General features: G+C 43.0%; 1 protein-coding gene across 1 annotated transcript; it reads right to left on the reverse strand.

The window, feature by feature from the left end:
- Positions 1-9,850: 9,850 nt before the first annotated feature.
- LOC148055217 (uncharacterized) lies at positions 9,851-10,792 on the reverse strand. Its single transcript, XM_087762401.1, has one exon. It carries the CDS (start codon positions 10,790-10,792, stop codon positions 9,851-9,853), a length of 942 nt encoding a protein of 313 aa, XP_087618527.1.
- Between the last annotated feature and the right edge of the window lie 2,250 nt (positions 10,793-13,042).

Genomic DNA, 13,042 nt, shown 5'->3' on the forward strand with positions numbered 1-13,042 from the left:
TGATACACCTGGGCTACAGGAAGTAGCAATGTCATTTTCAATGACAGGAGAGAAGCCTCAGCTGGATGATTATGTCGTTTGGGGTGCCATGGTTGAAGAAAGCTGTAGACAAACTGGAAAGAGGCCAAAAGCAAGCACCAAGTATGATAAGCGGGTTGAAAAACTTGACCCATGAAGAGAGGTTGAAATAGTTTGTTTAGTCTAGAAAATGGAAGATTGGTGGGAGATAGAACAGTCTGTAAATGTATAAAATGCCAGTAAGAACAGTGGGAAATCTCTTAGGCAAATGCTGAGAGTTGTGCAAGAATACTGAGGGACTGAAACTGTAGGTGCAGGATGTGAAATTTGGACTTAGCAGGACAGCATAAAATTAGAGGAATAGTAGTGTCACTAGAACATGAATACAGAAATAGTAAGATCATAGAATCATAGGATCATAGAATGCTTTGGGATGGAAGGGACCTTTAAAGGTCATCTAGTCCATCCCCCCTGCAATTGGCAGAGACATCTTCAACTAGATCAGGTTGCTCAGAGCCCCCTCCAACCTGACGTTGAATGTTTCCAAGGATGGGGCATCTACCACCTCTCTGGGCAACCTGTTTGTGTTTCACCACCCTCATTGTAAAAAATTTCTTCCTTATATCTAGTCTGAATCTACCCTCTTTTAGTTTAAAACCATTACCCCTTGTCCTGTCGCTATTGGCCCTGCTAAAAAGTCTGTCCCCATCTTTCTTATAAGCCCCCTTTAAGTACTGAAAGGCTGCAATAAGGTCTCCCTGCAGCCTTCTCTTCTCCAGGCTGAACAACCCCAGCTCTTTCAGATTTTCCTTATAGGGGAGGTGTTCCAGCCCTCTGATCATTTTTGTGGCCCTCCTCTGGACCCTCTCCAACACGTCTATGCCCTTCTTGTATTGAGGACCCCAGAGCTGGACGCAGTACTCCAGGTGGGGTCTCACCAGAGCAGGGTAGAGGGGCAGAATCACCTCCCTTGACCTGCTGGCCACGCTTCTTTTGATGCAGCCCAGGATACGGTTGGCCTTCTGGGCTGCGAGAGCACATTGCCAGCTCATGTCCAGCTTTCCATCTATCAGTACCCCCAGGTACTTCTCCGCAGGGCTGCTCTCAATCCCTTCATCCCCCAGCCTGTACCAATACCAGGGATTGCCCCGACCCAGATGCAGGACCTTGCACTTGGCCTTGTTGAACCTCATGAGGTTCACACAGGCCCATTTCTGCAGCTTGTCCAGGTCCCTCTGGATGGCATCCCGTCCCTCAGGCGTGTCAACTGCACCGCTCTGCTTGAAGATATTGAACAGTGCTGGCCCCAGTAGGGACCCATGAGGGACACTACTCATCACTGATCTCCATCCGGACATCGAGCCATTGGCCACTACCCTCTGGATGCAACCATCCAGCCAATTCCTTATCCATTGAACAGTCAGCCCATCAAATCCATATCCTTCCAATTTAGAGAGAAGGATGTTGTGGGGGACCCTGTCAAAGGCCTTACAGAAGTCCAGCTAGATGACATCCATAGCTCTTCCCTCGTCCACTGATGTAGTCACTCCATCATAGAAGGGCACTAGGTTGGTCAGACAGGACTTGCCCTTGGTGAAGCCGTGCTGGCTGTCTCGAATCACCTCCCTGTCCTCCATGTGCCTTAGCGTAGCTTCTAGGAGGATCTGTTCCATGATCTTCCCAGGCACAGGGCTGAGGCTGACATGGTGACAGTTCCCAGGGTCCTCCTTTTTACCCTTTTTAAAAATGGGTGCAATATTTCCCTTTTTCCAGTCCCCAGGGACTTCACCTGACTGCCATGACTTTTCAAATATCATGGAGAGTGGCTCGGCAACTACATCAGCCAATTCCCTCAGGACTCTGGGATGCATCTCATCGGGACCCACAGACTTATGTATGTTCAGGTTCCTCAGGTGGTCGCGAACCTTTTACAGTGGGAGGACCTCTGCCCCCCTGATCCCTGTCAAATGGTCCATTGACTCAGGAGGTGTGAGGAGAGAGGTTGCCAGTGAAGACTGAGGCAAAGAAGTTGTTGAGTACCTCAGCCTTCTCCTCGTCTGTTGTTCCCAGCTCGCCACTTCTGCTCATCAGAGGGGGTACGCTTTCCTTAACCTTCCTTTTCTGGTTGATGTACCTATAGAAGCCCCTCATTATTCTTTGCATCCCTCGCCAGGTTCAGCTCCAGCCGAGCCTTGGCCTTCCTGATCCCATCCTTATACCACCGGGCAGTGTTCCTGTACTCTTCCCAAGATACCAGTCCCTTCTTCCACTGCCTGTGCAATCTCTTCTTGCCCTTTAGTTTGACCCCCAGGTCATGGCTCAGCCATGCTGGCCTCTTCCCTTCCTTGCCCAATTTCCTGCACCTGGGGACTGAGAGCTCTTGTGCCCTATGGAAAGCATCCTTGAAGACCTGCCAGCTCTGTTCTGCTCCCTTGTCCCTGAGGGCCATTTCCCATGAGGTCCTGTTGATTAACTCCTTGAAGAGCTGGAAGTTTACTTTCCTAAAATTCAGGGTCCTGACTATATTCTTCACCAGACCCTTACCTCTCCGGACTGTGAACTCTACCAGTGTGTGATCACTACAGCTGAGACTGCCTCCAATCCTGACATCACCAATGAGCTCACTTGCATTGGTGACCACCAGGTCCAGTACTGCGTCCCCTCTGGTAGGGCTATCTATTACCTGGGTTAGGAAATTGTCATCTATGCACTCCAGGAGTCTCCTAGATTGCCTACCGCCTGCCATGTTACTTTCCCAGCAGATGTCGGGGTGGTTGAAATCCCCCATCAGGACAAGAGCCTGTGAGCGCAAAGCTTCCTGTAGTTGAAGAAAAAAGGCTTCGTCAATAGGCTCCCCTTGATCAGGCAGCCTGTAGTAGACCCCAACCACAAGGTTCCCTTTGTTGCCTCGGTCTCTAATCCTTACCCATAAACTTTCAACCTGCTCATGGCTATTCTTCAGAGACACTTCTTCACATTCTATCCATTTCTTGACATAGAGGGCAACAACTCCACCCCTCCTACCTTGCCTGTCCCTTCTGAACAGCCTGTAGCCTTTGTTAGCTGAACTCCAGTCATGGGATTCGTCCCACAAAGTTTCAGTGATGGCAACTAGGTTGTAGCTTTCTAGCAGCACGGTAGCTTCCAGCTCCTCCTGTTTGTTGCCCATGCTGCGTGCATTGGTGTAGAGGCACTTCAGCTGAGCTGTCGGCCATGTCACCTTCTTGGAGGAACACCCCTTGGTTCCCTTGAGGAATTTCTCTGATATTTCCCTGTTGGCTCCTATTACCTCAAGAGCGCCCTGCTCATCCCTGTAAGATTTCAACTGTGCTGCAGTGTCTTCAGCATGCCTCAGATCGACAGGCTGAGGGCTCCTGCTAGCATCCCTGCTAGTATCCCAAGATACTGCATGTTGATAATTTTTTGTATCAAAACTGACTTGGAGAAGGATGGTAATAGATATAGATGTTTATTGTGGTAGCACTAGAACCATAAAATAGACTTCTAGATTCAGTTAGCCCTGAATGTGGCTAGAGATTTCTCTGATGTTAATGACCAAAAAATGTAACTGAGAATTATGCTAGTATGGAGGACATTGACATTTGGCACAGGGACTGGAGAATAAAAATTACTATTATTCATAGGACCTCTGTATTCCTGAACATGAAGATCAACACTCTTTTTTTCATTAGATATTCAGACAACTAAGAATTAATAATAATTTTAACATGGTTAACGAGAACATTATAAAATGCCTGGTCATAGAAAATAAGCTTGAATGGTATGATCATGAGTAGACTCTAAATTGAACAGGTGAGCAAACAAAGCACATACAAAAAAAATTCTTTATTTCAGAGGGACATTTTGGTAAATTAAGGGAATTCTCAGCTGGACTGAGAAGCTCTGGGGCCTGCAGATTCCAGGGACCTGGAATTTATCCTATCAATGCTGTGAAACTGTTGTGGTTTAAGCCCAATCAGCAACTGAGCACCACACAGCTGCTTGCTCACCCTCCCCCACACACAGTGGGATGAAGGAGAGAATCGGAAAAAAAAGTAAAACCTGCGGGTTAAGATAAGACAGCAGAGGAAGAAATAATAATAACAATAACAATAAACAAAACAAGTGATGCACAATGCAATTGCTCACCACCTGCTGACCGATGCCCAGCCCATCCCCAAGCAGCAATCACTGCCCCCCGGCAGAGGATAATAGGAACGAAGCAGTAGCCTAGGAAAAGAGTACTTGAGTGTCTTTAAACCATAGTTTATAAACTCCCACCTTCCAGATGTTCCCAGGGCCAAAGAGGTCCCTCATATGGCTTCCTGAGTAGCCTTGGCACAGCCTGGCATCTCTGTTATTCTGTGTGCTGCTGCTCCACCCCCAGCACGCCCTTCCTATCTCATCACGCGATTCTCCCAAGGACCCCTGGGCAACATGCTTATAACTGTCACACACCAGTCACACAATGCCAGAATCATTTTCCAAACAAATATGGGACTTCTAGAGAACTCTCTGCTGCTCTCACTTCTTCATGTGGCTTAGAAGGTCTGAAGCCATAGTGAGGTTGAACAAAAAACAAAAAGATCTATTTCTGCAGGTCATTAAACAATATTTTCTGGGGATCAGTGGTTGTTTTTGCTGTTATTCATCATGATTTGAAGTTTCTCCTTTCCCAAGTTAACAGCAAAGGATTCCACAAAGCACCGTCCTCTCTGCGGAGGCCACCATAGTCCACTGCTTGTAAAGGAAGAGAGTCTAAGAGCCATCCCTTCTGCTGGGTAGCACATACTCCTTGGGCAATGCCTCCGTGACAGGCTTATTCTGTTGCTGCAGTTTGTAATAGCAGCCACTCAAGAGTCACTGCTGAGTTGAAGAGGGCTCCCTGAATTAGTAGCTCTTATAGTATCGCTCATTTTTGGGTAGCTGACTCTGCCCTCTGAATATGAATAATTACTGGTGGTTTTGCCATATATAGCTTTGGAATGTATGGCAACCAGCCTTATGGGTTCTGTCTCTCAGACCCCAGTGCTGGGTCAAGGCTTGTGTGTTTCAATACGAACACTAATACTTGTCATGAAATGTATTATTTCAAAGCCATCCATGTCCCAGCCTGAAATCCTTATCAAATATCCTAAACTGAAGATCCTGAGCATAGTATGTAGGACTAGGTAGAAAGTATTGATGTTTGGATGCTGATTTTTCCTTCTTTGAAGGAGCATGGGTTTGTGATGGCTACCCAGTCATGGGGGTGAAGTTAAACTAAACTGCTTTTGCCCTACTTAAATCCATCATTAAGGGCTTATCTAGTACATCAAGTGTTCTGGAGATTTTTTACACAGGTGTATATTTTGAATGCATGAACATATGCCTATGCTCCAAAGAGGGAAATGAATGAGCCTCTCAATATGCATTTGGTTTTCACACCAAAATTTCAATGAACTCAAAAGCATTCTATCATGTGCTGGAAAACAAATGGGCTCATTTATTGTACTTAGCCCTGATTCACACAAATTCAATACAAACTAAAGCAAAGAATTAATGGTACTTTTTTTTCTTGGAAAGGAGAACTAAGCCATTTCCTGAACTTCTGAACATGAATGAACCTTGAATATGACCTGTGAATTACACTACATTGCCAGAGGCCAGGCAGCTCTAGTACAACACTGCCTGCTCAAGCCATGCAACTTGAATTGTACTGAAATTATCCTGAAAAGAAAAAAAAAAAAATCTACCAAAATTTTAAATCCCCTCTATAAAGATTCTGCTTTGCCCCAAATAGATACCTGGTGAGTCTTAGAGAATTACTGCTCCTGATAAATAAATAATGAATGATGAATTGAGTATATGGCATATGGTACAGGGGAATATGGCAAGAACTTCAGTCTCTTTTGCACAATGTGTATATAGTAAAAAAAATACATAGATGTAAAGCTCTTCCAGTGCCCACTGAAAACATTAGAGAGGTAACATTTGTTTTCAACAGGGCAAATTTCTGACTTCTTAATTACATACTAGGTAAATCTACAGACACAGAAGGGCTTGCATGACAAGACTGGTGTGCTGCTGCTTTGCCGAGGCACGGAAACTGCAAGGCTCTGTTTGAACTTCTTAAACATATTTCTGTCTCGGGCACAGTTTGTCCTCCCAGATACCTGCAGGACTCTTACTCCTCTAGCCAGTTATTCCCCATCTTGCATTTGAACTTTTGGTGGTTTGGGATTTTTTTTTTCCTAAGTATAGAGGTTTGTATCTGCCTTTGCTGAGTTCCATTATCTGAATTTCTTACCATTTCTCCAATTTATCAAGGTCATTTTGCATTGTAAACCTGTTCTCCAGGAAATAATTACACCTTGAGTGCCTTTTTTTCATCAGGTGTGTGTCCACATTATAGTAATGGATCTACCTTATTTTTTTTATGAAAATTTGTGACAAAGTTAATAATGCTTCCTTGTTAAAACTACATAATTTCTCACTTCTGCACCCATTGAGCCAGCGTCCCAGTGATTCTTTTTGATGTTGTTTGATGAGCAGTGAGAAGGCAGACTTTGTACGTTCAAAGATTCACTTCTGAGAAACACCAAGTGCAGGCAGGATTTTAGGTATGAAAGTTAGGTTAACTGATCTGAAATTCCTTAAGTACTCTTTTTTTGTCTTTTTTATTCTACAGCCCTCAAGACACTCTATCCACTATTCTACCTATGAGTTCCCCAAGTGTGTTGAATGTTTAGTTTGTTTGGGGGATTTTTTTAAGATTAAAATTGACTTGTAAGGTCCAGCTTATCACAGGTGCATTGACTTTAGTAGTTACTCAGTTCATACCAGTTGATTATGTGTCCTGTTATTTCTAATAAAAATGAGTTCATTTATCAATTTATCTTCTGTTAAAAGATACTTTTGTGGCCTGTGACTTGCAGAGCACATGTGTGGACTTATCTTCATGACTGACTGTGCCTAGAGCAACCCAGACACAGTGTCCCAGGTTCTTCCATTTCAACTTTTTAAGACTTTGACCAGAATTTACCCTGGGTAATAGAGCATTCCCCTACAAAAGTTTTGTTAAAACAAATATATTCCCATGGAACATTTGTTTCAGTCAACCTGTATTTTTTGATGAAAAAATGTCTTGTGGAAATCTCTCCAAACAGACCACGTCTCCTTCAGACAAACTATAGATTCACTGCTTATCAAAAGTAAACCTTTGAACTTATCAGCTCTTATTGATCACCAAATATGAAGTAAATCATTTAACACTGTAATTGTTTTCTTCAGCTGAAGATTAGTCCTGCCAGGCTTTAGGGATTTTTTTATTCATATTTTGATCACATTTTTCAAATGCAGGTTTGACTACACACAACACAAGACAAACAAACAACAGATCAAATAAAGTAGCAAACTCATTTGTAAAAATGTCATGCTTCTCACTTTCTGTGCACTCTTTCTCTCTTTTTCTTTTCCCTCTAGTCCAGCTACAATCTCAGGGTGCTAAGAAGTTTAAGTTCCTGCCTTTAAATTCCCTAAGGACTGGTGCAGTTATTCTCCCACCAGCCCCAACCTCCAGATCTCAGAAAAGGGGACATTCTCAGTCATTTGCTATATTCTTTCTTGCCTGGTCTATCAGGAGAGCCTCTGAAACCAAGTCGTGTCCTACCTGCTATCCCAAGCCAGAAGAAATCTAACCCTGCAGAAGAGCTTGAGAAATCTCTCACCAAACCAGATGCTGAAAATTAACTCATTACACTGGCCTCAAACACATCAGTTGAAATATATCTAAGAGCTTGTTACAAGATAACTGTACAGTAAAATCTCATTAATTTGCACTAATGATGCTTTTGTGAACTGGAGTGTAAATGAACAAAGGGGGTAGTCCCCTTCGGTATCACCATTGCTAATAAATCTGTCCTACATTAGTTCTGCATCAGTAGCTCATCCAACCAGGACATAGTGTTTCTGTTTATCTCTAGATAAATGTTTTATTATCTGTACAAACGTTTCTTTCGCTGTGTCACAGTAAAAGACAAACCTAATATGAAAGAGAAGATAATCATGTCCCAGTAGCTGTAGTTTCCAATTTCTTTGCAATAATGACTGTAAATAGAAGGATAGCTGGTGGTTGTCACAGTCCCAGAAAGAAAAAAGCACAGCACAACAACAGCTGTTCTGATGCAACACAGGGAAGAGGGAACTTTTACACACAAATAAAAGGATATTTTATTTATTTTTAAACATCTAATCCAAATATCAGGGTATAAAGCTCAAATTCAACAAGTGATGTAAACCTCTAGCTTCTTGCTGAAATCCATGAGAGTAAAATGCTCCTGTGCTTGGGCCTGACAGGCAACCTAGTCCCTGAGGCTGAACAGAAAAAATACTGCATGACAAAAGCATGCTCCGTTAAAGGAAAAATCAATTTTGGCATGCTCTGCCTTTGCACCTGGCAAGTCCTGCTCAATCCAGCCTCACTAAAAAGTCCAGAGTCCCTCCTACAGTGAAGCAGACTGGTATCTATCTGCTCCATGGGGTCACTGCCTGAGCTGCTCTACTCTCCAGAGCCCCTAAGCTTCTCTGCCCTGGAACTCCACCAGTTGCAACCCCCAAATTCTCTATTCTGACTCCAGCCCTTTTACACCTCTCCCTGTGGCCTCACACAAGAGGCAAGTGGTTCATAAGTCACTTCCTAGAAACATTCAAGCTTCAGTGCAGACTTTAAGGCACTATTAAAGTTGAAAAATCAATAGTACAAAGCAGATGGTTTTGGTGCAGACTGCAAGGAAGAAAAGGAAAAAGTAGTTCATATAGCTCTGGCTGGCAGCAAATAACCTCTATGTTAACTCTAAGTGTCAGTGTAGACATTAGGAGAATGAGGTTTGTCTTTGCAGACTGAGAGCCCAAAGTAACCACTCTGGCAGAGATTAATTATCTTTAGTTTAACATGCTGCTTGGAAATGGATACAGTGTGTGGAAGGAAGAGAAGACCAAATGGCACAGCAAGGAAATCCCAGTGAGGTCAAATGTTTGTAACTCCTGTCGCCACTCTAGCCCTTTCGAGTGGATGAGAAAACCGAGCTTTTTGCTATCAACTGGGACAAAATAAAAAAAGGCAGGTCACGTGCTGCAACTCCATTTTTTCCTGAGTAGAAGAGGATCTCCATTGCTATTATTGGCTTTGAGAGGGGTGTGAATCTCTCTTATCTCTAGAGCTGCCCTGCCTGTCCAGGGACTAGGAGAGTCCTGGGCTGCCTAATAGCAATCATGTAGAAGCTGTGGTGGCACCCATTTGTTTGCCTGCTGCAGTTCCATGCTGGAGACAAGGATACAGTCGTCCAATTCACACACAGAGTCGAGGTATTTTCCTTTATTACGTAAATGCGCAAATACGGGTGCATGGTACAAACCAGCACACCATTGATGTAAACTAACAATTATTTATACAATCATCTAACACATATTCATTGTCCTTTATTAAATGATTGGTTAAAATTCTTCGCCTGCCATGTAAATTACTACGCGTGCTCACTACGATTCTTAAGACCTTTACTTCCTTAATCTTTTGGGTCGGTGGGTTTCTTGAGTGGGTGGTCCTTGAGTCGGTGGTTGTGATCTCCCCCTGCCCTGCCGGAATTACCTTTCCCCTAAGTTCACTTAACTTTGGCAACACTAAGCAGTCCTTTATGGACCGTTAGCAAAGCAAACCATCATTCACTTTAGGGTTCTTTGTTCTGAGACATATATCCTGTTTCAAGATGCCATACTATTGTTAGGGTAAAATGAGCAAGGTTAATCTTTACAGACATCAATTCCCCCCCTTTGAGACTTATCAAAGCTCCAATCTTCAACAAGTCTCACCTCCATTTTGCACCACTAATATATGTGATTGGGATAGCTGCCTAGTAATAAGAGTTTTCAAGCATCCAAACATGATACAAACAATTACCATAATAATCAGAAGAATAATCAGATTTTGCAACAGGCTTTGCAACCATCCTGCCAGACCATGTAAGATTTTATTTAACCACCCAGTTTCCATACCTTCTCTTAAGTCCTGACTTGATTTGGCTACTTGTTGAATAACATCTAGTTGTTTCTCTAAATCCTCAGTCACATTCGGAATATGGATGCAGCACTTGTCATCGCTCAATTTCAAATATCCACAGACACCGTGTTCATGTAAAAGCAATAAATCTAGGGCTAAACAATTTTGGAGAGTCATTCTTGAGGTAGTTTGTAACTGTACATTTAGATCACGTAAGCCGATTTTTGTGGCATTTGCTAGTGCCTCGATTTGCCCAGTTAAATTATGTAACCATACCCTATTTCTAAAAGAAGTAGTCTGAGGGCTGAATATGGACTCTAATATCCACCCTACTTTCATTCCAGTTGATGGGTGTTGCCAGGGATCCCCATAGGGCCTTTTGACTTTTCCCCACAACTCAAAGGTTAGGGGTCGTTTCCTCCACAAAGGACATAGAGTTAACATTCCCAATGTTACCTGTTTTCGCGGTTCCTTTAGAGCCAGTTGAGTTGACCAGGATCCATCACTACTCACCCAGACAGTATGTCCAATGGGGAGGATGGTGTCCCCTTCACAATTAATTACCTTATCCTTAATCATTGTTCCTCTCCACGTGTCCTTTAGGGATGTTGAATAATATCGGCATAAACACCCTAATCTTAAAGCTCTAACTATCGGTCCAATTCTTTGAATCTCTGCTATATCAGCTGAACAATTAAAAACTCGAGTACAGTTCCTATTGTAGGCTTTTGGAACCTCCATTCTAGTCTCAGTTAAATTTGAAAGTAAAATTAACTTCTTAATCTTCTCTTTCGATTGGTCTCCTATCCAATCAATACACCAAGAAGTTGATTGCATGTACTGCCACTCTCCCTCTTCAGCGGTCTTCCAAACAGGTGGAAACTGCATTCCCCAAGGGAATCGATCACAAGGTTCAGCCACTTTTATTATTCCTGGCTGATGAGTCTCATTAATATGCCAACATAAATTTTCTGATTCATTTCCCAAAATTTTCCATCTGCCTAATCTGAATACTTTCTCTTTCTTTAAGTTAAATTGTAATATTCCTGTCCCATTGGTTAACATGGTATAATTTGACTAACATTATGGATTCTCCCAAAAGATTGGACTAGTTGCAAAACCAAATTTCTTTAACAAGTAATCATGCATTGGTAAATCAATACTACTAGTGCTATCTTTAATTTCTCCATGTTCTAGTTCACGCTACTATAATCAGTATTCTCTAAATGCTTTCTCATTCAACATAACAATTCCTGATGACTATCAGTTTTTCCTGGAAATCTTCAACCTCACTTCCCCTGTGGGCTCCAAAGTCCACTGCTTCTGCTCAGGAAGTGGTACCCTCTTCACTCTCGTATAATGAATCCAAGAATCCACTCCTCCTACCTTTACTGCAGTGTAAGTTCTTAACAACACAGTATATGGTCCTTTCCACTTCTCCTTTAATGGTTCGTCCTTCCAAGTCCGTATGTAGACTAAGTCTCCCAGTTGAAAGGAATGAACAGGGGTATCCAATGGTAGCGGTGTCCTCTGGTTCAAGTATCTATGTAAAGAAGATAAAACCTATGACAGAGAGATTAAATACTCTTTGACTGTCTCTTGTCCTTTAATATGCATCTGATCCCCCCTTATCGTGATTGTATAATATCTCAAAGGGACTTACTTACTTTTTCTTTAATTCTTAGAGTTATCCTGATCCTCAATAGGGCTAGAGGCAGGGCCTCTACCCATTTAAGATGGGCTTCCTGACATAGTTTTGAAATTTGTCTTTTGAGAGTCTGATTCATTCGCTCTACTTTCCCACTGGACTGAGGCCTCCATGGAGTGTGGAGAACCCATTTTATCTTTAGAAATTTAGACACTCCCTATACTACTTCCGCTGTAGTGGGGTCCATTATCTGAAGATATTCCTTCTGGAATACCAATTCTCGGAATAATTTCTTTCAGCATTACCTTAACCACCTCTCTAGCTTTATTGGTGTGACAGGGGAAAGCTTCAGGCCAACCAGAGAAAGTATCTACTAAAAACCAGCAGATATTTATATTGATTACATCTAGGTAACTCTGAGAAATCTATTTGCCAGTACTCCCTGGGCACCATTCCTTGTTTTACATTTCCTCCTGGTATTCTCTTTTCAATTTTTGGTTTATTGGTACAGCATACTGGGCATTTCTTTACCACTATATCTGCAAGGCTCTGCATTTTTGGTCCTATAACATATTTCTTTGCAACAAGAACCAATGCATCAGAGCTCATGTGTGTTTCCTGGTGCAATTTCTTCAATACAAATTCCATTGTCCACTCAGGAATTAAGAGTTGCTTCAAAGGTGTCATCCACCATCCTTGTTCGATTTTGGTACAGTCTAGTTGTTCAGCTAGTTGAGCTTCTCTTTCTGTATATTGTGGAGGGGTCGGGTTTAGGCAACGTTCAGGAATTAGAGCTCCTTCTGTCTTTAGGTTTTTTTAGGGCTGCCTCTTTGGCATCTGCTCTCTGATTTCCTCTGGTTACTTCATTGTTTCCCTTCTGGCGTGCTTCACAATGGATTATTGCAACTTTTTCTGGCTGTAAAACAACTTGTAACAATTTCATAATTGCAGCGCCATATTTAATGGGAGTTCCTTGTGAATTTAGGAGGCCCCTTTCTTTCATTGGTCATCAGGGAGAAGAGATCAGCACCAGCCCCTCCTCCTTCCCTCGTGAGGAAGCTGTAGACCGCAATGAGGTCTCCCCTCAGTCTCCTCTTCTCCAGGCTGAACAGACCAAGTGACTTCAGCCGCTCCTCGTACGGCTTCCCCTCTAAACCCTTCACCATCTTTGTGGCTCTCTTCTGGACACTTTCTAGTAGCTTTGTATCCTTTTTGTACTGTGGCACCCAAAACTGCACACAGTACTCAAGGTGAGGCCGCACCAGTGCAGAGTAGAGCGGGACAATCCCCTCCCTCGACCAGCTAGCAATACAGTGCTTGATGCACCCCAGGACACGGTTGGC

The sequence above is a fragment of the Nipponia nippon genome, unplaced genomic scaffold (assembly GCF_047370975.1).
Source record: "Nipponia nippon isolate SJK-2023a ecotype South Korea unplaced genomic scaffold, ASM4737097v1 scaffold_26, whole genome shotgun sequence".
Classification (NCBI taxonomy): Eukaryota; Metazoa; Chordata; class Aves; order Pelecaniformes; family Threskiornithidae; genus Nipponia; species Nipponia nippon.

What these genes read in the sequence shown, in the direction of transcription:
- LOC148055217 (XM_087762401.1), bottom strand. Translation starts at nt 10,792, where the DNA reads ATGGAGGTTCCAAAAGCCTACAATAGGAACTGTACTCGAGTTTTTAAT.